The 25,028-nt window shown below is 39.4% G+C and overlaps 2 protein-coding genes and 1 long non-coding RNA gene across 4 annotated transcripts; 1 reads left to right on the plus strand and 2 right to left on the minus strand.

Annotated features, from left to right (window-relative positions):
- Positions 1–1,475: 1,475 nt before the first annotated feature.
- On the minus strand, positions 1,476–5,768 carry LOC125561954. The gene is made up of 2 exons (XR_007307663.1): positions 4,963–5,768; positions 1,476–2,802 (listed from the first exon to the last, which is right to left on the minus strand). It is a non-coding gene; the product is annotated as an uncharacterized LOC125561954 (long non-coding RNA).
- Positions 5,769–6,254: 486 nt separating this feature from the next.
- LOC5516641 (nuclear receptor subfamily 2 group F member 5) lies at positions 6,255–11,747 on the plus strand. Its single transcript, XM_001636587.3, has 3 exons — positions 6,255–6,730; positions 7,363–7,923; positions 10,999–11,747. The coding sequence occupies exons 1-3, from the start codon at positions 6,514–6,516 to the stop codon at positions 11,253–11,255; spliced, it is 1,035 nt and encodes a 344-aa protein (XP_001636637.3). The 5' UTR covers positions 6,255–6,513; the 3' UTR covers positions 11,256–11,747.
- A 318-nt stretch (positions 11,748–12,065) lies between these two features.
- LOC116620712 (COP1-interactive protein 1) lies at positions 12,066–23,831 on the minus strand. Of its 2 annotated transcripts, none has more exons than XM_032386371.2 (10): positions 23,383–23,831; positions 22,737–22,801; positions 22,586–22,625; positions 20,901–21,495; positions 17,707–20,396; positions 15,875–17,219; positions 15,280–15,719; positions 14,877–15,170; positions 13,133–14,425; positions 12,066–12,606 (listed from the first exon to the last, which is right to left on the minus strand). In XM_032386371.2, the coding sequence occupies exons 1-10, from the start codon at positions 23,497–23,499 to the stop codon at positions 12,514–12,516; spliced, it is 6,972 nt and encodes a 2,323-aa protein (XP_032242262.2). In that variant the 5' UTR covers positions 23,500–23,831; the 3' UTR covers positions 12,066–12,513. The 2 variants fall into 2 exon arrangements, with proteins under 2 accessions (XP_032242262.2, XP_048583015.1); XM_048727058.1 differs by lacking the exon at positions 23,383–23,831 and adding an exon at positions 23,096–23,131.
- Positions 23,832–25,028: the final 1,197 nt, after the last annotated feature.

The following is a 25,028-nucleotide window of genomic DNA, read 5'->3' on the forward strand; positions in this document are numbered from 1 at the left end:
AAATTTTGAATTATATTTGATTGAATGTACAGTTCGTAAAGTTCTTGTAAAGTCAAGTAAAAGGTAGTTAAAATGGTGCGTTGCACATCTATATTCATCGAAACGTTGTCATTTTTAACGAAAGCGGTCACTTTCTTATAAGGAAACGTAATCAATTATTTGGAAAACCTTTTTTAGGTAGCGTTTTTTACCTATATTATAACAATGCTAGTCGAGTATTTCGACGTAAACATGCAGGAAGTCGTGTTACTACGACTTTTCTGATCACCATCTTGAAAAAACGGCACAGGCCCTAAAGTATTAGATTACCACAGGTCTCCCGCGCGCTCGACCTTCCGCAACCCTAACAACATTAGTATGACTCTTCTCAATTCTGTTTTTTGACCCGCCTCAATAAACAGAGTGAAAACATGCAGCTCATACTACTTACTGTCGAATCCGTTGTATCGCGACGCCGCATTCAAAACATTGATTTGTTTTTGTCTTTTGGGATTTTCTGTTCCGCCAGTCAAATTATTCTAAGCCAATCAGATTCTTCCATCTCTCGCCTAGTGCAGTTGCCTGGCTTTCTGTCGCGACACTGTCTGGTTTTCGTCTAGAGGATAGACAGGGAAGTGCACAAAGCGAGACTCTGATTGGCTCAGAATGGTTTTAATGACGGAACAGAAAACCAAAACAAATCGTGTTTTGAAAACGCGGGTCGCGATACAACGGATTCTACAGTAATGTACTATCTCTAATGACTTTGACCTGCTTACTTAAACAGGTGTAAATAGGTCTTGACCCGCGCCTGCTCTGCTTCTCTCCCTTGAAATGACCATAAAAAGCTACCGTCCCACTGATCTCGGTTGTCTTCCTGTTATTGACGACACCGCACACACAACAACTATGAGACTCTATTTGCAGCCATCACTGTAATGGGCCTCATCGTCCCGGATTAGGAGCTGAAAAAATCAAACCCAGCCGAGCACTAGTCATTTAAAGGCTGATTTAGACAGTTTGATTTAGTCGTATGCGGTAACTCCTCTACAACTCGAGTCGTAGAGTGTAAATCAAACTCGACTGACATGCCGTACGCAGGTCGCATACGACTGAATCGTGCTGCAAATAAGCCTTAATAATAGGGACGTAATGCAAGAACGACGCCGGGACGCCGGGTAGGACAACATGATCGAAAAAATATGTTCGCGCTTAGCGAACATTTCCAATCAAGTAGCAATGGAAAAAGCATGACTTCAGGGTCAGAAATAGATGAAAATAAACTAGGGCAATTATTTCTACAGTAGCGACCGTAGGGTTGATAGAAGGAACGTCCGTGTCTTCAACAGGCGCATTTACAGGATTAGCTGGGGGGGGGGGGGGGGGGGGGGTGCAATCATAGGCTTCATATGAAAAAATAAAGTGTTTGAGGATTCATTGAAAAGAAATGACCCACTCTTTGCTCAATTAGCCGGGAAACTTTGATTTTTCACGTCAAGGTTTGGAGAAAAATTTATTAGACAAAACGCATTTCACGTGCTACTATTAATTCTGAATCAAACTCCATTGTTCTCTGCCGTCGCCATTTGTTTAAGATCCGCCTAATATAATAACAGTGGTGTTTGCGCAGAGTTAACATATCCTCCAAACAAATATGTTGCTCGCAGAACACAGTATATAATCAACTAAGGGCGGTTCAGTCCAAAGATCAAAGGACTGTTTGCAAGGCCAAAGGGAAGTGAATCTTATGCGAGGTTTTTCCAATGCAGAAATTGGAAAGGAAGCTATAATAATATTTCAAAAAAAAAATTAAGTTATATCAAAACACTATATCAAAACATTCTGGAATAATGATATTTAGGATATTTGTTACTTAAGTCATGTTTTGAGAAGGATTAGGTAGCTCTCAACACTCTCTTGTAGTTTCTTAATCTTTTGGATGGGAAAACGTGATCCTTGGGTTATAAATCTTCCGTATATCCGTATTCTAGCATTAATGATATTTTTAAGTTTTGAGCATCATATCTTATTTTTCACACTCTTGAATTTTCGAGGAGACTGTTATTCCCGCCCATGTGACCTTTAGAAAATGACAAAAAATCACCCACAAAGATTAACACTCACGGTTTCACATCATAAACCATCCGTAAAAGCTCTTTTGTTTATTTTTGTACAGAAGGTTGGACCGTAGAAATTAGAAGAAATTTATACTGGCGGTTAATTTGGGGCCATCGACATTGATTTTTATTACTGTCTCTGTTGATTATGGTACATGACCCTTTATTAAATCATATCCTTTAGAATATATTCTAAACCAACTTGAGTGAGAAATTTTAACGAAAGAACGGCCTCTCATATATAGAAAATAAATATACAGAAAATTTAATTCCTTAGAAAAAAAAGGCGTATTTTTTCGCCTGAAATTATCAAGTACTATATATGGATAAATATTTCAGAAATAAAGCTTTCAGTTGAGCTTTAAAAATAAGAGGTTCTTCTAATGAGAACGAGAAGGTTTTATATCCCTTCCTCTCTATGCCAATATTTACACAAATGTATTGGCTAGCTTCTTAATGCTCTAATCCCACATATTAGCTTTAACCCGTGCGCATGCCATCTTCAAAGTATGGCACTGTTTCGTTTGTCGTAAGTGATTCTTGCTATTTGCGTCGAATAAGATCATCTACTGTAGCCTTGTATCTAGTAGTTTGCGTTACCATACCAATAGGGAACACGGTGGCAGCGCCATTGTGGAATTTCGTGGGAAAATTTGAGACGCGACCCCTGGTTCGGATGAGAGGTATTCATCACTTGCTATCTTGTCTGGGAAAAAGTTAATAGAAACAATGTTATGACAAGTACTAATATGTAAGAGGTTCAAGAAGAGAGAACAAATGACTTGTTCCAATACTTGTAATGGCTACGGTTTCTCGAATCTGTAGGATTTTTCGCTTGAAGTTTCGCACTTTGAGAGCTCTTGTAAAACGAATTGACCATGAAGGTTGTTTAAGAAATAAATTTTGTTACATTTATTTACACAAGTAATGATTTTCTTCTATGATACGCACAAAGGGATTAACAAAAATGAATATCTACCTCTTGCAAAATGAACAAAAGGTTTAAGTTCTCGTATTTAGGGTCTAGTGTGTATACAAACAGACTCGGGTCGGGGGAGACGTTTTGCGGGATTCAAAAGGTCGGATTAATTTGAGAGAAAAATAAGATAAGCGAATAATTTTTAAAGTCCTTAAATGCAACTCATTTTAGTTCGTTGCTTAGAATATCATGCCATGTATAAGACCTTGAATGCGCCTATTTTTATTACAAGACCTTGAAAGCGAGAGTTAAATGAATAATCTGAACCACTCAAGTACAAAGGTAGCAGAGGTATGAGGACCTCACTTCAAATGACTGCTACTGATATGAGTCGAGGGATTAAATACGAATAAGATCAATGTGACCAATACCATTTTTGATTAATCACATAAGCTATCCGTTTAGCTTTGAGGAGCTTTTACAACTTGACAGATTTATTATTTTTGTAGCAATTTCTAATATACGATTTTCACCTGTGAGCCAGGAAATGGAAAACTTAAAAAAATGTTTAAAAGCGCGTTTTAAATAATCATCCCTTAGGTGAAACTGAACGGTTATTGATTGATGCACCTCAGGAAATTGTTCAGGGAAAAATAAAAATGAGTGGGAATCTAAACTATTTTTTTATTTTCAAACAAATTATCGCAGGAAAGGAAATGTGATCGGCAATTCTCACGAGATCTTCTTTCATTTTCGTATGTTAAGCAAACTCCAACCGTTTAAGTTCGACAAATTGATAGAAGGGAAGTCAAAATAGGTGAATCTTCAAAACACGGGAAAACAGTCCAATTTACTATGATTCTGACTGTTTACTAGTATTGAGTTAAATACAAAGACTTTGTTAGAGTATACAAAGCTCAACGTCACAGCGTATTATGAAAAGGCAAGCAATAACATAATATGAAGAGAGAGACTCTAATAATAACGCCTTCCGGCCTCATGAATTTCGGATTGAGTAAAATTTTCGTCTTTCCTCTAATAAAAAAAGCGGCAAACCGCAAAGGAAAGCAAAGCTGCGCATTTTTTTTCTTTAAGCACAAAGTGCGCCGGATTGATACAAAATTGGTTATTGATAGAGGGTTCTGAAAAATGTAAAAAAAAAAAAAACACGACCCATAAAATAGGCAATGTCGACAGTTTGGCGGGAGTTGAAGATTTGGCGCGAAAAGAGAAAACGCACGCGTTTGACACATCTTTTCTCTTGCGCGAGATAATCTTAAATATGCTAACAAATAACCCGAAAACCTAGCATAAATGGAACTCAAAGGGAAAAACTGCTTTTCTTATGTCGCGTTTCCAGCCTGGGAAGCTAATTAAAAAGAGTACAGTTATAGGTAATTAACAATATTGAAGGCTCCGTTGTGGACCACATTGCGAGGTTTAGCTGTGCGCACCGTGAGAGGATTTTTCATGCATTCAATCAAAAGTTTTTTTTCAAAAGAGATTGATTTCCAGCATGGATGAGCTTGACTTTCAAACAAGTCTCACTGAGCTCAATTTCACCTCCAGCTGCGAGCTTTAACTCCAAGAAATTTCATTCGTTTATAATTAAGCAATAATGAGAACGTGAGCATTGAAAAAAAATTTAAGTGCCTCGAGCTTTTTATATATCTTTTTTCTTCAACAGCAGTTTTAGATGCGTTTCTTCCATAGTCTAAAAATTCCCAGAATTGAAAGAAAATAAATGAATAAAAGGAAAAATAAACATGAATAATTAAAGATAGCGATGAAAGCTTGAAATAAAATTTAATTGTTCTCCTCCTGGTAAGCTCATGACTACCTTCAAATATTAAGATGGTTCCCCTTGTTTCCCGGGTCCCAATCTGCAGAACAGCCCCACGCAATAAACAACCCAAAGACTAAACAAACAAGTTGCGATGAACCTACTGTTGGGCAGATGAATCCTCCTCTCGGTCATTTCAGATTCCATTTCTAAGAGTTTCTTTGTTTCTTTGGGCAATGATGGTTATCGTAAGTACAAACGCAAAGAGAAATCAAATTCAAGCAGAAAATGAAAACAAATTAAAAAAGAGTTGAAGTGATTGTGATTTTAACGGTAAGAGGTGAGAACTATAGCAGGAGACTTCAACTTTATCATCTCGTGTGATCGCTTTCCAAACGTCGCAGCTCTTTTTGACAGCTAAAAGAGTGTGATATCTATAAGAATATCGTTTTAAACGGCACAATCACTGCGCTTCCATATCTAAAACCAGGAATTGGATTTGAATGCTTAAATACTTTCTTCAGTATCTAGATTCACTTCGAATACCACATCACGGCGAATATCTGCCCATTCAAACCATACCCAAACCATCTGCCCATTCACCAACTTTAAATGTATTTTTGTCGTATATTCGTTGCTCTTCTTTTTATCGTTTTGCGTGTTCCATGGTCACTGCGTTAAAGAGATACCCAAACCTCCTGCCTTTCTGAAGATAAGCAAAACTTTATTAGTTGTTACCCTAATCCGGCGTTTTCCGCCACAGCCCAACGGTTTTGTCGGTGAAAAGTGCTCTCCTTGCCAACGAAACGCGGGAAACTCCACGTCATATTCGTCAAAACAGTAAAATAAAATAAAATTTTAACTATGGTTTATCTTCCGTCTTATTGTTTAAAGCCTTTGCATTTTACCTTGCTACACTAACATTCGTCACAGTATCATTTTGAAAACTTCCTCCTTGAATATTCTGAACGGTAATCTCTCCTACTCCCTGACAACACAGGAAGCTTGATTATTTTAATTTCTTGTCACATTACTTCCATGGTTAATTTTCTATCATTTTTGTATCACTCTTATGAGTAAGAGCCGATTACAAACAGATCTGACAAATTACGCGCCAACTCAGTTCTACGGAAGACGGCCCTTATCAGTGGCTTGTGCCTCTCTCGTGCGAACTTCACACCTGCGAAATTATTGTTTTTAAGGACGGACTCTCACCCTAAATGTTCTAACACGCCGTGAGGCCAGAATTAGGCTTTTTCTAAAAAGTCAAACATGTTGCACATATACAGCAATCACGTCACTCCAGTTAAAGACCCCCCAACTCTCGCACCTTTCAATTCAGCGAATTTGACATTGAGAAGTCATTGTCTTTTAAATATCGTAAATGCAAAGTGACAATATTAAATTGTAATTTGTGCCTGAAGCCAAAGCTGTTTCCTAGCTAGTCTGGCACTTTGTTATGCCAAGGCATACATATTCAAAACCTGAAAGAAAGCAACCCAAATGAGGGTGATTTTCACAAAGTGTAATTCACCATAGTAAGTATTTTTCATCATAACAGTTTTGATATCGTATGGTATACCGGTGCGATTTTCGAAGTCAACGATATCTGTCAACGTTGAACGAATATAAGCCTAGGACATCACAAGTGACCGAGATATCATCTATCTAGTATTTGAAAACTCGTCAACAAGCTGGAATTTGACTACTTGAAGATGGAAATATGTTCAGTGTGCGGCGACCACTCAACTGGAAAACACTACGGTGCAAATACATGTGAAGGCTGTAAGCTTTTTTTTAAGAGAAGCATTAAAAAACGGCTTTACTACACGTGCCGGGTCGCAGGTTGCTGTCCAGTTAACAAACGATACAGAAACAGTTGCCAGTTCTGTAGGATGCGCAAGTGCTTAGCCGTCGGAATGAAGAGGGAAGGTAAGTAAAAAAGTGGGAAATGCAATCCATTGTTTTTTAGTCTTTATTTATCCCTTACAAATTAAGACCACGAAACGTTGTAACACTGCTCAATTGCGCAGTCATTGGTACTTGACTCAGTTTGTCTTAGAGGGGAATTCACAAATCGTTAATTCAATACGGATGAGTTTACTCAGTCATTGAATTAAAGAGTAAAATTTCTTGGCGTGTTGAACATGAAAAGGTAATCTATCTTGTAAGTGCGCTAAAGTGGTTAGAAAAACACTTCCAGTGACACCTTATGAAAAAGCTTTAGACAAACATTTCACATCATTGGATTTCACCTTACTAACGACAATTTAGGCCTTGTTGGAGATAGGTCGCCAATTACACAAAGAATCCAAACATTTGCCGCTAGCAGAAAAATGATACTTTATATCTCTTATGCAGTTTTCGATACATTTTCCCTTCAAGGCTTATCATCAGCTGTAGTGGGGAAATTGAAAATTCACCGAAAACCCGTTAACAGTAACCTTGTTTCTCTTGGATTCATCTTCTAATGTGTAGGTCTCCATCTCTTAAATGGGGTTAGCTGTAACCTTTGTCATGGGTTTTAAATATTGTTTTAAGTATGTTTTGTTTTTGTTTTACAGCGGTTCAGCAGGCAAGAGCACAAGACTTTGAGAAAGCGAGACGACGACAGAAGCGCCAACAGCATAAGGGAGAAATTCGAAAAGAGGCTGACTTTGCTACACTTTCGGACTTTGTGTTTCATTTACAAGCCGTTGAACCTTATTGCAGGCGACAAGAGAGCGAATCAAAAACACCTGAATCCACGGACTGCGGCTCGGAAGAGATTTCGCGCGAGAAATCTCCCGCTGAAAAAACGAGTGAGATGGCTGCACGACTCTTATTCATGACCGCGCATTGGGCAAAAAAAGTCAAACACTTTTCAGAACTATCGCACTTTGATCAAGTAAAATTACTTCGTGAAAATTGGAGCAAAGTGTTCATCATAAACTTAGTACAATGGGCGATGCCGTTTGAGATCGCGCCCATCGTGAGCGACATTGTCGAAAAAACACCAGGTCAACATTTGGACAAGGTGCTACACACCATGGGAAAGTTGAATGAAGTTGTGTTCAAGTTGGTGCAATTGCAGCTGAGTCGAGCAGAGTTCTCACTGTTAAAAGCTCTTGCACTCTTTAATCCTGGTAAGTCCTGTTTTTGGCACTTTCTGATTCGTAACTATGCTTCGTTTAATCCGGGTAAGTTGTTTTTTGTGCTTGTTTAAAGATACGTGACACATTTTCGATCAATTTCTCCAGCCGGATGAAAAACGGGAGTGTAACTATCAAACAACAACAAAAATCTTAATCTCGAATAAATGAAGCACTTCCTCTGGGTACAAAAACGGCAAATGGGGTTACTCAGAAATTATTTAATACTTTTTATCCCACTTCAGAAAGGCTTTGATTTCCCAATGAAAACGTTTCAGCGCCATTGCAAGTGGACTATCTTAACATCTTCATACGTTGAGTATTTCCGTTTTTTTTAACGAAGATCATGCCATTGCCCTTCACGGTAAAATTAAATTCACAGCGGTATCCTAATAGCATAGGAAATTAAAACACTTGCCTTTTGCATAAACAGAGATTTGAAGGCTGGAGGCAAATCAAAGAAGCAGCTAGGGTATTCTCAAAATAATACGTGCTCTTCCCCCGCAAACCGCATGAATAAAAACAAAATCATTCAAGTAAAGGGACAAATGGATTACCTGTCAGGACACTTTGGTCCATTTTCAAATCATAAAATGGCTCGTAAATTGCTTGCATATTAGTATAAAGGTGACCTTTATGAGACGGTGTTTCTTAAAGAATAAAACACGCGCTTTAAGGCGCACAGAGTGTTGGTTCCCACATTAAGGGCTTTAAGAAGATGTTGTTATAGTTCGCCGATACAAAATGCCCCGGGGGAGAGTTTGTCAATGTGTTTCACGCCCTAGTACAATTCGACGTTACTGTACCACGATATTTTGACTATTCTTTTTTACCACGCACTAGAAAAAAGAAACAAGCAATGTGAAATTAAATCTCGCTTTGTTAATCCAGTGAAGGCTTTAATGCTGTGATTATATTTTTCTTAAAGGCGACGCTATGTCCGATATCATCTAAAAATTTATTTCTATCTTTTTCTTGTACCGATACAGACTTTTCAATAACTTTACCAAAATATTTATACTAATAAAACAATTGCTCCATCGATGTTTTCGAAACCAATGTCGGTAAAAAGGATATATAACACACGTGTTTGCATTTCTATTTCGCCAACAAAAAAAGGTTGATCGTGATATTTTCTTAGTTTCTGGGGAATTTTGTAAAATTGTTTTTTCAACAGTTCGGGGTGTTAGCGATAACAACGTTTAAGATTACGCCGGAAGATTCTTGGGTTTCAATAAGAAAGAAAAATTGACGAAGGGATCCTTTATGGGAAATTAATAATTAAAATCCGGTAAGTAAAGGCGAATGTTAAAAAGGTGCGTCGTTCTATTCATCAAGTCTTGCGGTTTGCAAGGTGCAATTTATATAAACATCTTGATATTCAAAGTTTGGTTAACGTTTTAATGGGCAACCAGTGTTTTGACGTCACTGATTGGCTTTCAACACCGTTTTGTATGGAGTGAATTGAAAGCCATAAAGATATGAATACAAATCCTTTTAAATTTTCTCCACCTCCCTGGCGATTCGCCAGTTTTCGAAGGCAAATAAATGGGTTTTAATAACACAAGATTTAACCGGGTTTAATGCATAATTAACTTTATTCAGGGCCATATTTTTGTCTAGTTTATTAAGAAACATTAAAAGTGTCAAAAAGGCCATTAGTAAGGTCTTAATAAAACAGACGGATTTAAATAGAAATAGGAAAACCCGCTGTGTGCTTGTATCTACCCTCTACAGAAGACTAGATTCAAACGAGAAATTAGTTGAGGTTCGCGGGCGTAAATATGTTTTTGGCTCGACTCAGGTTTATTTTATCCCGAGCGTAACACATAGTTTCGTAGGCTTTGAAACCCCATGCAAATGAAATGTTAATTTTAGCAGTGAATGAAATCCTCTTCAGTCACGATTAATTCCAATCATCTTACAATCATAAAAACAACTCAATGTCTACAGTATCAAATAATGCATTGAAAGTTGCATGTTGAAAAATGATGAGAGTTTTTAATGATTAAAAAAAACAATATTGTAACGCAAGTTAAATCTTTAAACATTTTCTGAATGAGTGCGTGTTCGTTGCGATTTACAGTCGTTTGAGAAAATGTTGTCGTGAACCGGCTTTGCGACTACGCGACAAGCCCGCATGTAAGCATGAGTAAAAACCACTGAAGCGCCTAGCTGCATATATTAGCCACTGCATAACTTCAGAGTTTAGACGCGGTAACGGTGGCTAATGCTTGGTGCACACTTGGGACATAACGACATAATGACATGGCGCGTGCACCCTTATGTTCATATGTTCAAGTGTGAACGGCTCGACATTTTGACATAAGCCCAAGATAACGACATGAACATAACGACATAAGAGAATTCTATGTCATTATGTCTTTATGTCCAAGTCGTTATGTCGGGCTTAAAAGAGTGCGCGCGCCTGTGGTGTTATGTCGTTATGTCACTAGTGTGCACTAGGCATTAATAAAAAGTATAATGGCTTATGGGTACTAATTATTCGTAAAAAAGGTGTTAAATTAAAAGTCCAGCAATGTCAGATCCACGCATTGGTAACCTTTCATGGATAGTTGTTTTGATTTACCCATATTCTTCGAGAGGCATGGTTACTTTCGGTCGTAGAACTGCCATTACACTAACAACCTTTATTGAAATAGATGTGTGCAGCTAGGCGCTTCAGTGGTTTTTAAATATATACACCAAATTAATATGTACACCGGCTATTGTTTATAATCATGATATTACCAATAAAGTATTTCAATATAAAAATGATAGAAAGCAATAATATTCAACGTCGCAAAAATTAAAACACATTGAGAAAACGTAATCATTTCAAAACGTAATCAATTAAATAAAAATATATCCTGCTGCTCTCTGAGCTTCGGCACGTTCTTAGAATCTGGTGAAATCTCAGGCTGATGTTTTTATATGAAAGGTTCTTATGAAACAAATAGTGTAAGCTTTGACGCTCCTTTAACAAGAAAATACCGTTAAGCGGTCAAGTGAGCTGCGCAATGTGACAAATATCCTATCCTGATGTCTATTTCATTCATTCTATTTCAGACACGGAACAGCTTGCGGACGCGGTCCAGATACAAGCTGTTCAGAACAAGACGCAGAACGCACTAGAAGAATACATCCGCGTGCACTATCCACAGACGCCTAACCGGTTCGGTCAGGTGCTTCTCCGACTAACCGCGCTAGGAGCAGTCGAGTGCAAAATCATCGAACACGTATTTTTTAACAAGTTACTGGGCAGCACTTCAATTTATACTCTGGTGGACGATATTCTACTCTCTAAAGAGTTAAACTCAGAGTGAATTTAGAGTAAAATATGCGATATCTCTTTCTACGTGGGAGTTTTTTTGCGCGAGTGTGACAAGCAGTTTTTTTTTTTTTTTACATTTTACCTGCTCTTTGTTGCTTTTACGAGAAGTCGTAAGAAAAAACCGCACATCGATCGTCGTGTGTCATATATTAGCCACTGCATAACTTCAGACTTAGACGGTGTAGCGGTGGCTAATATATGCAGCTAGGCGCTTCAGTGGTTTTTACCCATGCTTACATGCGGGCTTGTCGCGTAGTCGCAAAGCCCGTTGATGACAACCTTTTGTCAAACGACTGTATAATATCATGTATATAAAATAACATCCGTCTGCAGGGGCTATTACGATGAGTCCTAATAGCCAACAAAAGCCAAAAGGCTTGCCGTACCATCCAATATAAATAATAGTTGGTTGATCCATTTTGAAATGGTTTAATTATACATTCCCTCAGGTCAATGTCTGAAAATAAAATAAATGCTATATCCAGGAGTTGTGTGAGCCGACAATCTAGGGTTATGTAGTTAGACCCTCCCACTACCCCTTACCCCATCCACCATGAAAAATAGACAAAGTACGTCCATACAAACCAATATATTTTTATTTTAAATTCCAGACAATATAAATAATAGTTGGTTGATCCATTTTGAAATGGTTTAATTATACATTGCCTCAGGTCTTTGACTGAAAATAAAATAAATGCTATATCCAGGAGTTGTGTGAGCCGACAATCTAGGGTTATGTAGTTAGACCCTCCCACTACCCCTTACCCCATCCACCATGAAAAATAGACAAAGCACGTCCATATAAACAATAAATATTTTTTATTTTAAATTCCAGACACATTGATTGAACATTTCTAAGGAATTCCCCCAAATTGCAAACGAAAGAACAATCTTGTAGTGTTTTAAAGGTTATTTACATTTATATTTGTAAGCATAGTATAAATACATGTCTCTTTGTCAAGTTAAGAATAATAAACATCATATGAAAATTTAAGGCTTTACCAAGTCCATATCCAAGTAATTACTTGGACCCCCCCCCCCCCAAAAAAAAAAAAAAAATCCAGTTAAAGCACAAATATCAAATGAAATAAGCGTTATTTTGCCAAGGAAATATAGTCGAAAAACAACAAAAAGCTTCTATAGATTATACTTAATATTGTAAAAATCAATAATAGTGTATAGACAAATAGTTTTAAATGTACATGTTAAGAATCTATTTGCAACAACATCGTATAAACAATGTTGATCATTTATGATGAGTTTCGGCTGTACGAAACGTAACACGATGGGATGTCCTTACGAATGACAGGCGGTGAGTCGCCTAGATGGAACATTACTCGCCGCTGAAAAGGAGGAAAGAAATAATTTTAGCTCTGAAAATGATGGGCTGTTCTAGAATAGGATGTTCTCTTTAAACATACACCTACTTAAAAAAAAACGTCAATGCAAATGGCGAATTGAAGTTCCAAGACCGAAAGGTGCTTATAAATGAATTCCAGCGATTCTAGAGTTATAGATCGATAGTCTTTAATTGATTACTGTATGATTGATCCATATTTTCCTGTATTCGGTTGAAAAATAATGAGACCCATGGGACCTTTCGGTTGTTCAATTTATACAAAAAAAAACTCCCCCAAAGTCTTGCAGCCCTCAATTGCTGTCCTTTTTGGCTTTAAAATTCCTGTTCTATAGAAAACCATCACTAGCACTACCAATATCCTATACTAACCCTAATGCCAAGCATAAACTTGAAATTAAATCATTTTTGTCCTATCATAGAATGCTTTTAGACCCTGCGTAAAAACCCACACATAAATTTATATTAATCTTGTCATATATAACACTCTTTTTGCGACTCGAGCTACTCACCATCGTAGCATCGCCGATTCGCCTATCAGAAGGTGAGTCGCGGGTGGGGCGCTGGTCAACGTTCATAATCTCAACCATTCGGAGGCGTTCCATGTCCCGGCGAAGGGCTTCTTGTGACTGCCTCAGCACTTGCTCCAGACGGTGCGTCTGATCACTTTCAGTCTGAACCGGTCTGCTGCTGAATTCTCCGACTTGGCATCGAGCGCAGCGAAGCTCACTCTCAAGCGTGTTCACCTTCTGGGTCTGTTCCCTAAGGCTGGTGCGTACTCGTTGTAGCTCCTCTCTAAGCCTTCGCCCTTCCTCCTTCTCCGTATCAAGTCGCCGGTTCAATGACTCCATCCTATCGCTATTCCAGCCTTCCAGGGAATTCAACTTTGCAGTCAGCTCGTTGATGGCAATGTCCCTTTTCGTCAAGTCGTCACGCTGTTGCCCGTAAGTGGCCTGTAGTTCTCGTAACCTAGCTGTAAGGGCTTCTCGGCGTCCAGCGAGCCTCTCCACCTGCTGAATCTTGTCATTGTACTTTTTACTTACATGTGAAAGCTTCGATGAATATGAATTGCACTTTTGCACTGTTTCATCTCTCGCTTCTTTGGCACTTGATAACAAGGCCTTTGCTTTTCGCAAGTTAACCTTAAGACGCTCTTCGCGACTCTTCTGTTTGACTAATTCATCGGATAGCTTTTTGACTTTTGCCTGAAGTTCTCCAATGGTCTTTCTTGTTCTCTCCCTATTCTCCTCATTCTGCTCCTTAGCATCGTCTTTAGAAGCTTTCTCGGTGCTCAACCTATTCTCTACTCGAGCAAGCTGCTTTTCGAGCACCTTTATCCTAGAGTTTGCAGCGTCGAGGTTTCTCTCTAATTCCACATTCTCTCGATGATATTTTCCCGCTTCCCTCGTCAATACCGCCTCCTTGTTTTCAAGTGTAGCCAGCTTTGTCTTGAGGTCACGTATTCTTCCCTCGTGCCCTTCCACCTGTTCCATGTGCTGACACTGCAGCTGATGGAGTTTTCTGTCGAACTCAGATTTATTATGAATGATTTGCTCTATGCGTTCTGCATCCTTCCTCTGGCTTTCAGACATTTGCTTGTTTAACTCTTGTTTTAGAGTTTGTTCTCTGTCCCTGTTGACGGCTTTCAGCTTCTCGACGTCGTCCTGGAGGGTCTGTATGCGTTCGTGAAGAGAATCCTCCTTCTTCTTCATCATTTGCAAGTCTTGCGAGGACTTTGTAAGATCCGCATCTTTCTGACTCAGCGCGACCTCCATTTCTTCCAGGGAGCTTTTAAAGTCGTCAACCTGTAAAAGAATAAAGATACGTTACCAAAAATACTCTTTCCTGTGGCTTTGTGGATAATGATAGGTTTATCCCTTTCAATTACTTTTTATTTTAGGGTAGTAGATTATATGTGACTCAGCGAGAGGGTGTAACGTACAGAGTGAGTCGTCCTGTCTTTAGATTGTCGCCGTTTCAGAGGGCGCCAACTTGACCCTTGAACTCATTGTTAGACTCATAACTTTGCTCAGCCCATATTTTACGATATCGCCGTCTTGCGTCTAAAAGATTTTAATGTATCATCATCATCTCTAGTATAAGAGGGTTGTCCAAAGCTCCCAAGTGTCTGATAGCATATGTTCTTGACTTAAACCATGTTAGCAATCGTCTATTATCGAGAGTATAAATTGATTATCAATTTAATCTCAATGTTTTTCCTCCAGACGTAAAAAGTAGCAGCATTAGCCAACTAACCTGTTTTAGAAGTAATCTCTCGTTGCCACTGAGAGCATCGACTCGATCTTTGAATTTAAGATTTGCGTTCATCATGTCGGAGAGGTCATTATAACAGCGGTTGTACGCACTGACTGCCCTGGCCTCTGCCTGCTGTAGAGATTGCGAATGTGCAGCGAGCGTTTCTTTACTTGACTTGACTAACTCTAATGTCTTCCTCAGCTCCTCCGTTTCCGTGCGGTATCCTTCGAGAAGGGTAGTCTGATGCCCTTCCTTGTTGGCAAGACGGCACATCTCGTCAGATAGTAATTTGGTCTGGAGAGAAGAAAGCACACTTCAAAATCTGTCCCTATATCAATGAAAGAACATCGTGCTTTTATCAACAAGTAAACACCCTCTGCCTCAAGACAAAATAAATGCAAACCTTTTTCTCAAGATCTTCTTTTTCGCTGTGAAGCTGCTTCACCTCATTCGCATATTCCTCCAAGACGCGCCTAAATTTGAGATTTTCTTTCTCGAGGGAAGAGACTTTATGCTCAAGCATGCTGACATCCTCGACCAGTGACTCCTTTAATGTTGGTCGATCCTTTGACTCCACCTCGTTATTCCCTTTTAAATGTATTTCCACCGTCTCACGTCTTCCGCTCTTTGTAACGGCGATTCTATCATTTATTCCCTTCAAGTGCAGGCATTCTTGCTTAAGGGCCTTAACCTTCTCCTGAAAGGCCTTCTCTCTGTCTTTACGTTCGTTCAAGGCAGTCCGTAGTTTCTCGGCGTTTCTCTTAGCCACCCCCTTACTCGATTTGTAATCCAGTTTCAGTCTGGTATACTTTGAAATTAGTCTGGTATGTCTGGACTGCAATACTAAAAAGAAATAAATAGAAATGATAAATACTAAAAAGGACAAACGGTTCGAAAGTTTTTATGCATCACGATGACTGAAATTATTTTTTACAAAGCATTTATCTCTTACTATAAGGATTTTCGCAAACTGAATAAAAACATATAAATAGTCTTACTTTTAATTGATCTTTCCAACTGCAGTCGCGTCTCGTAAATGCCCTGAGCAAAGTTGTCGGGATCTTCTATGTTTCCAATGTTTTCCTCACAAAGCCAATCTAGTTCCTCTTCACTACCGGTTGTGGGTTGCATTACGTCAGTCTCACTGATATCAGAGATCGATGTCGAATCGTACTCATGAGAAAGCAAGTCGGCAGCGTTCTCACCCTCAAGCGAAACCCCATTGATAGCTGCATCAGAGGCTTCATGCCTGATCTGGTCCACGTGATTTTTCAGTTCCTGCTCTAGCTGTGCTTTTTCGTCAACCAGTTCGCCAATTTTCACTTTGAGCGATGCGTTCTCATCCTGCAGTCGCTTACACTTATTCTCCTCAACCAACACACCTTTCTGTTTTTCAAGCTCTTTCCCTAGCTTATCTTTTTCAGCTTTAATTATTTCAATTTGCGCCTTTAAAGCAACCAGCTCTTTTGCATGGATAGCTTCATTTTGAAGCCTCAACTGTTCAGCCTCTGCGCAAAGTTCGTCTTTTCTTTGAATCTCTTGCCTCAGGCTTTCAATTTCTGCTTTCAATTCCTTCTTCTTCGATAAGGATTCCGCAGACGCAGCCTTCAAGGCAGCAATTTCTTCCAGGTGGATATTTTCCTCCTGACATTTCTCCTTATATTGTTGTTCCTTGACTTCCAGAGCTTTGTTCAACCTTCCTACATCACGCTGAGCTATTTGTTTCTTGAAGACCTCTTCTCCTCCATCGTTATCGTTGACCTCTTTTTTGGAGCGTATAAACTCCTCCAGTTTATGCGCTCTATCCTCCATAAGCTCTTTCTGTAGCAGGTACTCAGCCGAAATAACCTTCAGAGCCTCAATCTCCTTAAGGAGTGTTTTCTCCTTCTTGGAGGCCTCTATTAGCTCCTTGTTCAATTTCTCAATTGCTGCAATATCTGCATCAACTTTCTGTTTCAACTCATCACGCCCTTTAACCTCGTCAATGCAGCTTGTCCTCAACTGACATATTTCTGATTCCAGAATTTGAACTCTCTTCACATTCTCCTCAAGAATTCCCTCGAGAAGCTGGATGTTTTTAACGAGTTGGTGCTTCTCATAGCTTGAAGCCTTGAGCTTGGCTTGGCTTTCTTCTGTGAGAGTTGTAATCTTTGCTTCAAGCTCCTTTATATTAGTATGCAGCTCTTTTTCCTTTGCTCGTTGGGAGCTCAGGGTCTCAGTATGCTTTTGGGAATTCGCCTTCTCCGTAGCCAGCTCGTCTTCCTTGCTCTGTAATTTCTTGGACATTTGGCTCTTCTCGTCCATCAGTTGCTGGATGATGGCATCTCTTTCTATATTTTGCGCCTAAAATATTCATAAATATTATCTGTTATAATTCAATTTGCAGAAAAAGATCCCTATAGGATCCGCAAACTCTTCGTTTCATTGAATTACATTAGCAATCAGCATATGAGCACAAAATGCACTGCATGTTTTCCAGCAAACCTCGCGGGCAAGTGAGCGCTTTTGTGGTCACTCATACTGTTATGTTTCTTTTAACGCAAGATGGCTTACTCGACAATAATACACTAGTAAAATAGTTACAAATATATAAGTGAATAGAAAGTTGAATTGCAAATTCGTTCAATATTTGAGAACGAGTTCACATAAGGTTTTTTTTTTTTTAAACAGCGTTAGCCTTTACGTTTTTTTTAATGGTCCATTAAGTGTGGTCCATTAATTGTGCAACGCATGCTGCAGTGTGCTATGCATGCGCGGGCTTAAAACTGATCACCATCTCTACAAGTCCATAATGTGTCTCTATGATAGTCTTTTGTAGGTTCATACACACCTTAGCTGCAGCATTATTCGTCAATCTTTCGTTGTCCTCACTCAGCTTGCTGTTGGCAGCTTCGTGTGTGGCTTGGCGCTTCCTGAGTTCGCTGGTGATTGCCTGGAGCTCGGCGATCTTCCTTTCAAGTTCATCACGATCCTTCTCCGTCAGCGACAGCTTCTGCTTCCGCCGCAAGTTATCCGTCTCAAGCTCCTTCACTTGTTGCTTGAGCTGGCTGGACGAGGACTCGTACCGCTTTGTTTCGTTGACCGCTTTTTTCAACTTTGTCTCTAGTGCGGAGATCTTTACTTTCAGCTTTGTCTCAGCCTTTGCCTTTTCCTCCACTGCACTTTCAAGCTCTTCCTTACTAGCAGTCGCATCATTTATCGCAGCCAATTCTAAGCCAGTGATCTTTTCCCGAAGAGATTCAATTCTCTCCTGCAGTTTGCTTTCCGACTCACGCGATACTTTTAAAAGATCTTTAAGCTCAGAAACCCTGTCTTGCGCTGTGATGTCCTTAGAAGCTTGCTGTTCGTTCATGTCAGCCTCAAGTTTGGATATCTTAGCCTGAAGGTTGTTGACTTTGTCATCTTTTGCCTTTAACTGGACTTGAAGCTCGTGGACTTTATTTGCTGTGGAGTGCCGAGTTGCCAGCGTTTCCTCCAGCTTCTTCTTATCATCGTCTGCCTGTTGGAGTCGTGACAGCAAGACCTGGACTCTCTCCTCCCTCTCCTTCAGCTGATTCCTTATATCGTCCATGGCATTAGCCGCTGTCTTCTGGATGCCCGTAATGCTATCTTGCATCTCACTCACTCGTTTGTCGGCTTGCTGTTGTATCTTCCTTTTGTCTTCTTCAAGCTTCGAGGCGGAGTCCATGAGCGTGTCCATGGTACTCTTAAGTTCGTCAACTGTTTGAGACTTTTGTTTTAGTTGAGCTTCTAAGATCTTAATTTCGGCACGCAGTTTCTTTGAAGCGTCGGTGCTTGAGGACTCTAGTGAGGCAATTTGGTCTCGAGCATGTTTGAGAGAATCTTCAATACCTTCTTTCTCCTTTGAGCAGATCCTGATAGCTTTATCTAACTCGTCGTTTTTGACAGAAAGACGCGATAGATCTTCCTCTAAGGTTTCAATGCGAGCGAGAAGCTGCCTTTCTTCCAACTGCTTTGCATTCTCCAAGTCAGCCAGTTCTTCCCGTAACTGACAGTTCTCAGCGACAAGCTCCTGTCTGTTTTCCTCGAGAGCGTCAATTTGAAACGTGAATTCCTCAAGTTTGGACTGTATGTTAATGAGAGAAACACTCTCAGCCTTAAGTGACTCTTTTTCATCAGGTTCTTCATCTTCCAGGTTCCCGATAATCTCACTTGAGTCACTGACTTGTTCTTCAACGTCTTCAAGACTTAGGCTCTTCCCATTGACAGAAGATTTGGCTTGCTCTGAATCTGTATGCTCCGGGGAGAGTCCATCTGTGCTAATAGATGAGTGTATGCTTATTTGCTCGTCGACATCGTTGTTTTCATCGTCATTGTCAGTAATTTGTTCCTCCTCGACGTTCCCATTAGACGTGCTTATAAAGTCCAGTGAATGGGCATTCTCTGATTTCTCTTTGTTCTCCAGTTTTTCATCGGCATTTTTAATAATATCGTTCTCTGACGCATTGATGTCCTCAACAATTGCTTTGTCGCTATCCGCAGAGTGTTGATCGTTGTCGAATGTTGCCTCTGCCTCATCGAGAAGATCATCCAGGTCGTCCATGAATGCATCATTTTTGGCATCTCGACTTCCACTAGCAATTGATTTTGCAATTGGTGATAGTGTTATCTTGTTTGCAGGGCCTATTCCCATCAACGCTCGCATTTTCAATATATTTTGCTCGCCATCTGTACTATCGCAAGACTCCGGAGACGCATCCTTTGGTTGCTGAACCTTATTCACACCAGCCGGGCTACAGTTGTCATTGCTAGCGCCAGGGGATACATCTTTCTTCAGATCTTCACATAGATCATTGTTTGCAGCAGCATTACCTCCAGAAGACCCGACAGCAACAGATTTATCAGCCTGGTCGTCATTACTGAGCGGTTTGCGTGACTCCTCTAAATCCTCTGTCACGAAGACTACATTATCCAAGTGGACAGTTGGGAGGTCATCATCCTCAAGCGTGAAAGACTGGGGATTCAGTTTTGTTTCACCCAACTCTTTTGGAATAAGCTTTATGTCGTCTTTGGTTGCGAAAGTGACCTCCTTGCCTATTCCACTCCCTTTTAACTCTTGTCTTGGCGACTTCAAGATGGAATCCGTCTGTTCATTCTCTTGTCCGATAATTTTGGGCACTGGGTAAACCTTGACATTGCCATCCTCATCATAGCTCACAAGATCTTCCTCCTCAATTGAAGTCAAGTCAGTCTCCACAAGGTGAACGTCTTTAAGGTTTCTCTCGTCGCCATTCTCTTCTTCATCGTAATTTTCTTCGAAATCTTCATCCTCGTACTCAAAGGACATGACCATGTCTCCGTCTATATCCGGGACATCTAGTAGCTCTCGCGATAAGTAGTCCATGGCTGACTTGCCTGCATTGCCAGTTGCCCTTGATTTGAACAGCGTATCAGTGGCTCCAGTTGTCAATAAGGATGGGAATGAGCTCCTTTTGCCAATTGCTGGCTGCTCACAAAGGTCTGACTCGGTCTGGACTTCATCACCGTCTCTAATCTCGCCTGAGAACAAATCCACAAACCCTATCACTGGATAAATAGATACATTGCGCAATTGCTAATATTAAAATATTTACACGACTGCTACCCCGGTTTGAAATTCACTCAAACATTTCAGTAATTTCATTATGTAATCTCACTATAAGTATTTATAAAGTATTCAAATCACAGATAAAACTAGAAAATGACGTATGAGGTATGAATTAAGGCCCACCTCCCTTTTGCAATGTATTGAAAAGAAATAAGCTGGGCCAAGCAAGGGCCATTACTAAATATTTTTTGGGTTCTCCATTTTCTACATATACCTTCTATGTCTAGAAAGAAACCAGGTGAAGCTAAAGAAAACAGAGACCATTTCTATAATCATAACATTTAACCTCAACAACTTTTGGACACCACACAAAAAGACCTTGCTATTCTAAAGGCAATGGCTGCAGTAAAGTGAGTCTATGATTTTTCAATGAAATCCTACAAATTCGGCAAAAATCAGGTAAAACATGCTCTTACCTTTAGAGGCACCTTGGGTAACATCAGGAGTTTTTTCAGCTTCCTCCTCTTCCAAGAATTCTTCAACATCCGAATTTGTGAAATCTGAAACATCGTCAACCTCAAAAAGAATATTTTCCTTCTTCAGGCTGCTCAAAGATGTGTTGAAGGTACCAGAGCATGTTGCTGTTAAATCAACTGCTCCTTGTTCACTGATCTCCCCGGGCTCTCGGATATCATCTTCTTCTTGTAAGCTGAGGACGTCCTCTGAGATTGATACATCTGTACTTGTTGTACAGTGGTCATCACAATCTCCAATAAGTTCCTCGATTTCTGAGTTGAACTTGTCTCTGGGCATCGTTTGGGCCGATGAAGTATCATTTCCCTCAGGCTTTTCTTCTGATGGTCCAAGATCGCTTGGCTTGTCATTTGACATCGAGGCCTCAGAAGTGATGCTATTTTGCTCATCATCACTGCTGCCATCGCCGAGAAGGGCTCTAATATTCCTGTCAAATTTCTCTTTGTTTGATTTTGAGTTTGAGCTTGATTTAGCTTTCTTTGATTTGGCAGCAGCATTTGACTTGTGGGAATCTTTTCTGGCTGGTTTATCTTTTCTCTGTTTTGAAATAAAAATTCCTCTTAGTATAACTAAAGTTTGATTTATCTAAGGCTCTAGCAAATTAAGGTTGGGACCCTGTGCAAAAGAAAAAAACACCTGCTGGAATAAATAAGTTGTCATACTTAACCCATGTTTTTTTTTTTAAATAAAAACTGACCAAAAACAGATACCTCCCATTATAACAAAAAGTGAAATGTAAAAGTGAAATGCTGTACTTAGTCCATCAGTGCTTTGCAGTCCCAACTCTTATCTCACATCATTGTCCTAAAGCAAGCAAAATTTGACAGTTGCTTGAATTTTTTTAAATCAAAATCATTAAGTCACATTATTAAGTCTGTTTGGCTTTGCCTGAATGTCTTTTCTGAAACAAAATTAATTTCTTAAATTGTTTATACTGCTATTTTGGGTCTGTTTGAGTTGGAATTGATTGAGTTGGAAGAATGGACTTTTTAAGGAAAAAAACTTGAATGCCCCACCCCCCACCATCCTTTGTGATTTTTTCATGGATATCCCAGATTACTTAGAGCCAGCAATAAAGTTCATGCAGTGGTGATTTTGTCTTGAAGCCATGGAAATGGACCCAGAGGATCAGAATAAAGGTATGTATTTGTGTCTTTAAATGTGTTTGCTGGTCTCTTTCCCTTGTGTGGAATTTTGAGAATTCATTGAGGGGGTCAATTCTGCTGTCGTTGAATTTGAATTTTGATTTGAACTTGAGTTATCATTTGGCTAAAGAGTAGTGCTATCACCTTGGTTGGATGCATATCTTTAAGGCCATTTACATTTAGATGCTTGACAACTCATTGTGTTTTATTGCTTTTAAATATTTTTTTGGGATTGTGGATACTGTGGATACTTTTCACAGACATTTGAGGGATCAATGTGTTCTAAAAAAGTCTTCCATTAAATTTGCTCTTAAGCAAAAAAATATTTCAGCATAACATATTAAGCATAACATATTAAGCCCAGAAGGAAAAATGGATGGTTTTTTGGTATGACGGGATTTCAATATATTTTATCTTTAAGGTGGTGTTACACGGGATAATATGCAACAAAAACTTTATGTAATGAGATGCCTGACATGTACCTTAGACAATTCAACTAGGCTCCTAGCGTTGTTGGTTTTGCTGTTAATAAAAGAAAAATATATCTTAGTGTTACATTATAATGATATCAAATAATGTGAAGACTTTCAAGATTTCGAAACTGTTTGAATACTTTCAGAACCTTATTCTCACCTTAATCTATCCGTAGTCTTTGAAGCTTTCTCCTGGTCATCAGGCTTCAAAGAATGTGTGGTACTCTGGAGAAGTGAGAGTAAAAAATGGTATGAAAAAATAAATCTTTAAAGCTATACGAACCTAGAAAATAGGTTTTCAAAATTAAAAAAATGAAAATTTGAATGAAAAGTTTCTACACAGTATGATGTATAAAGCTTATTTGTATTTTTAACTTCACCAAAATATACAACTAACTAGAAGAAATCCTGCCAATTTAAAGAAAAAAAGCAAAATTACGCATTGTTTTAAACAATTTCTCGGTTATGATTACGTGCTAGGAAATCAGGTCACCAACAGCAGTTAATTCACTTGCTTACACAAGCAGAAATGCTATTCCTCCAAAGGAAATCTAAGAATAATGTTCCATCTCCAAATCATCCATGCTATCGCCATTTTGAAACCAATAACACACAGGCAACCCGCGCGTTGAGCACGCAGATTTGAACGAAAAAGGGCTGATTTTTTAAATCCCCCCCCCCCCCCCCCCTTTTCTAACAAATTGCAGTTCAATTTCTGGTGTGTAAGAAAGTCATTTGAAGAACCATCCTCAGCTGTCGTTAACAGTTTCAAATGAGTACTTAACATTCATTACAAACGGATCTACCTTGGCTTTGTGAAGTTCCATGGAATCTGCGCGTTTTGCAGACGATCGTGCGATTTGCCGGGAAGGATTTGGGGGACTACCCGAACCCGGGAATCGGACACTTCTTGCAAACGACATCTCCAAACTAGACTAACGCAAATGTGCGTCTTCGCATTTTGATATACTCAGACTTGTTAACTGCAGACTTGCTCTAGACAAAACCTCAAGAGTTTCTCTAACAAGTTTGTCTTTTAAGAATTATGACATCACAAATGAATTAGGTGACGCAGGAAAGTGACGTGAAACCGCGCGCAGACGTCTCTGCTCTGATTGGTGGAAAATCGTGATGATTGACATTTAGGAGATTTGCAAAGCTTTGATTGGTGTAAATATGAAGATGATTGACACTTTGAAAGAAGACTTATCAAGCGCGCTGAAATTTTGAAACATTCTTCGCGCGTTGCTCACTTTAGGGTAGCACTTTTTGGCGTGCAGGTATTTTTAGGGGGGGGGGGGGGGTGGGGTTGTTTCGAATTTCCCTACCAGCAATTCAATTCAATTAATTTATTTGGCACCTTTTCATCTTTGATTGACGGGCATTGCTCCAAATACATTCATATTGAAGAACAAAATTTACAATACCCGGGCCCGCAGTTGAAAGGCGAAAAAGCAAAGCCGCAGATTAACTTTGGTCATTTCTAAATTGAAAACAATGTTTTGTTCACACAAAGAATAACGCCGAACAGCTTGGATTTTTCCCCCGCAATGTATGATTATCAGATAGTTTTCTCATTTCATTGCTTTCGACCAGTTGCCGCGGGGGCCGTCCAACCCCTATCAAGCGACCAGTTGGTGCGCGCCCGTGGGTGGCCGCTTAATACTACTATAGTTTATATTCACCTTGAAAGCGATATAAAGCTCCAATCAACGAGAAAAAAAAACACAATAATAAAAACAGACTAACATCCTTTTTTTTATTTCTCTATGGAAACGACAAAGTAAACCCGATTGGTCATACCCCAAAGACGGGAAGCTTATAATTATGGCTGTTTTGTGAATGCCTATGGGACTAAATGAATTACAGCTGCTGAAGGCAATGTGATAATCAACCATTTAGACATCCGTATCGATTAGCAGAATGCTTAGCTAGCGTGGGAGGATATAGCTGATTGAGCGTTGCTCATTGTGTCGGTGTTTAATGGCCTACAACCTGTAGACGAGACAGTATTCCGTTTGTTGCCTCAAATTTGACATTTAACGCTAACCGATTACCTGTAGTCATTCGCAACTAGTCTTTTTTTTTGTCATCATGGGCCCTTCATGGCGCGAACAAGTGAGTTCCCTTCGTTTTTATCCAAAAGTGTGGATACTTTCCTTATCGTGAGCATAGCGGGAAATGTGCGAAACGCTTGTAATCATTTGCCGTTTTCCTTTTCAAGGGCAAGATAACCATTTCAAATAAAATATATATATTTGAAAAAAGATAGCTTGGAAAAACTCGCGCAGGAAAATAAAACAACAATATTTAAAAGATAAGAACAAGGCGAAGGTATAAACGAGTAAAGTTTTCCACAAAACAATTGTTTGGATGAAAAGCTTTATGACACTTACGCGCCTTCAGTTTGCCAAGTTTTAGGAAGCTCAACCGTTGCCATGACAGCATGATG

The sequence above is a fragment of the Nematostella vectensis genome, chromosome 4, assembly GCF_932526225.1.
Source record: "Nematostella vectensis chromosome 4, jaNemVect1.1, whole genome shotgun sequence".
Classification (NCBI taxonomy): domain Eukaryota; kingdom Metazoa; phylum Cnidaria; class Anthozoa; order Actiniaria; family Edwardsiidae; genus Nematostella; species Nematostella vectensis.

Bases quoted from the DNA above. Each gene is read 5' to 3' on its own strand.
- LOC5516641 (XM_001636587.3), top strand. From the start codon at position 6,514: ATGGAAATATGTTCAGTGTGCGGCGACCACTCAACTGGAAAACACTAC. The intron at 6,731-7,362 runs GTAAGTAAAAAA...TTTGTTTTACAG, and splicing joins CGTCGGAATGAAGAGGGAAG to CGGTTCAGCAGGCAAGAGCA. The intron at 7,924-10,998 runs GTAAGTCCTGTT...ATTCTATTTCAG, and splicing joins TCTTGCACTCTTTAATCCTG to ACACGGAACAGCTTGCGGAC.
- LOC116620712 (XM_032386371.2), bottom strand. From the start codon at position 23,499: ATGTCGTTTGCAAGAAGTGTCCGATTCCCGGGTTCGGGTAGTCCCCCA. The intron at 22,626-22,736 runs GTGAGAATAAGG...TTTTATTAACAG, and splicing joins AAGACTACGGATAGATTAAG to CAAAACCAACAACGCTAGGA. The intron at 20,397-20,900 runs GTAAGAGCATGT...ATTTGTTCTCAG, and splicing joins TACCCAAGGTGCCTCTAAAG to GCGAGATTAGAGACGGTGAT.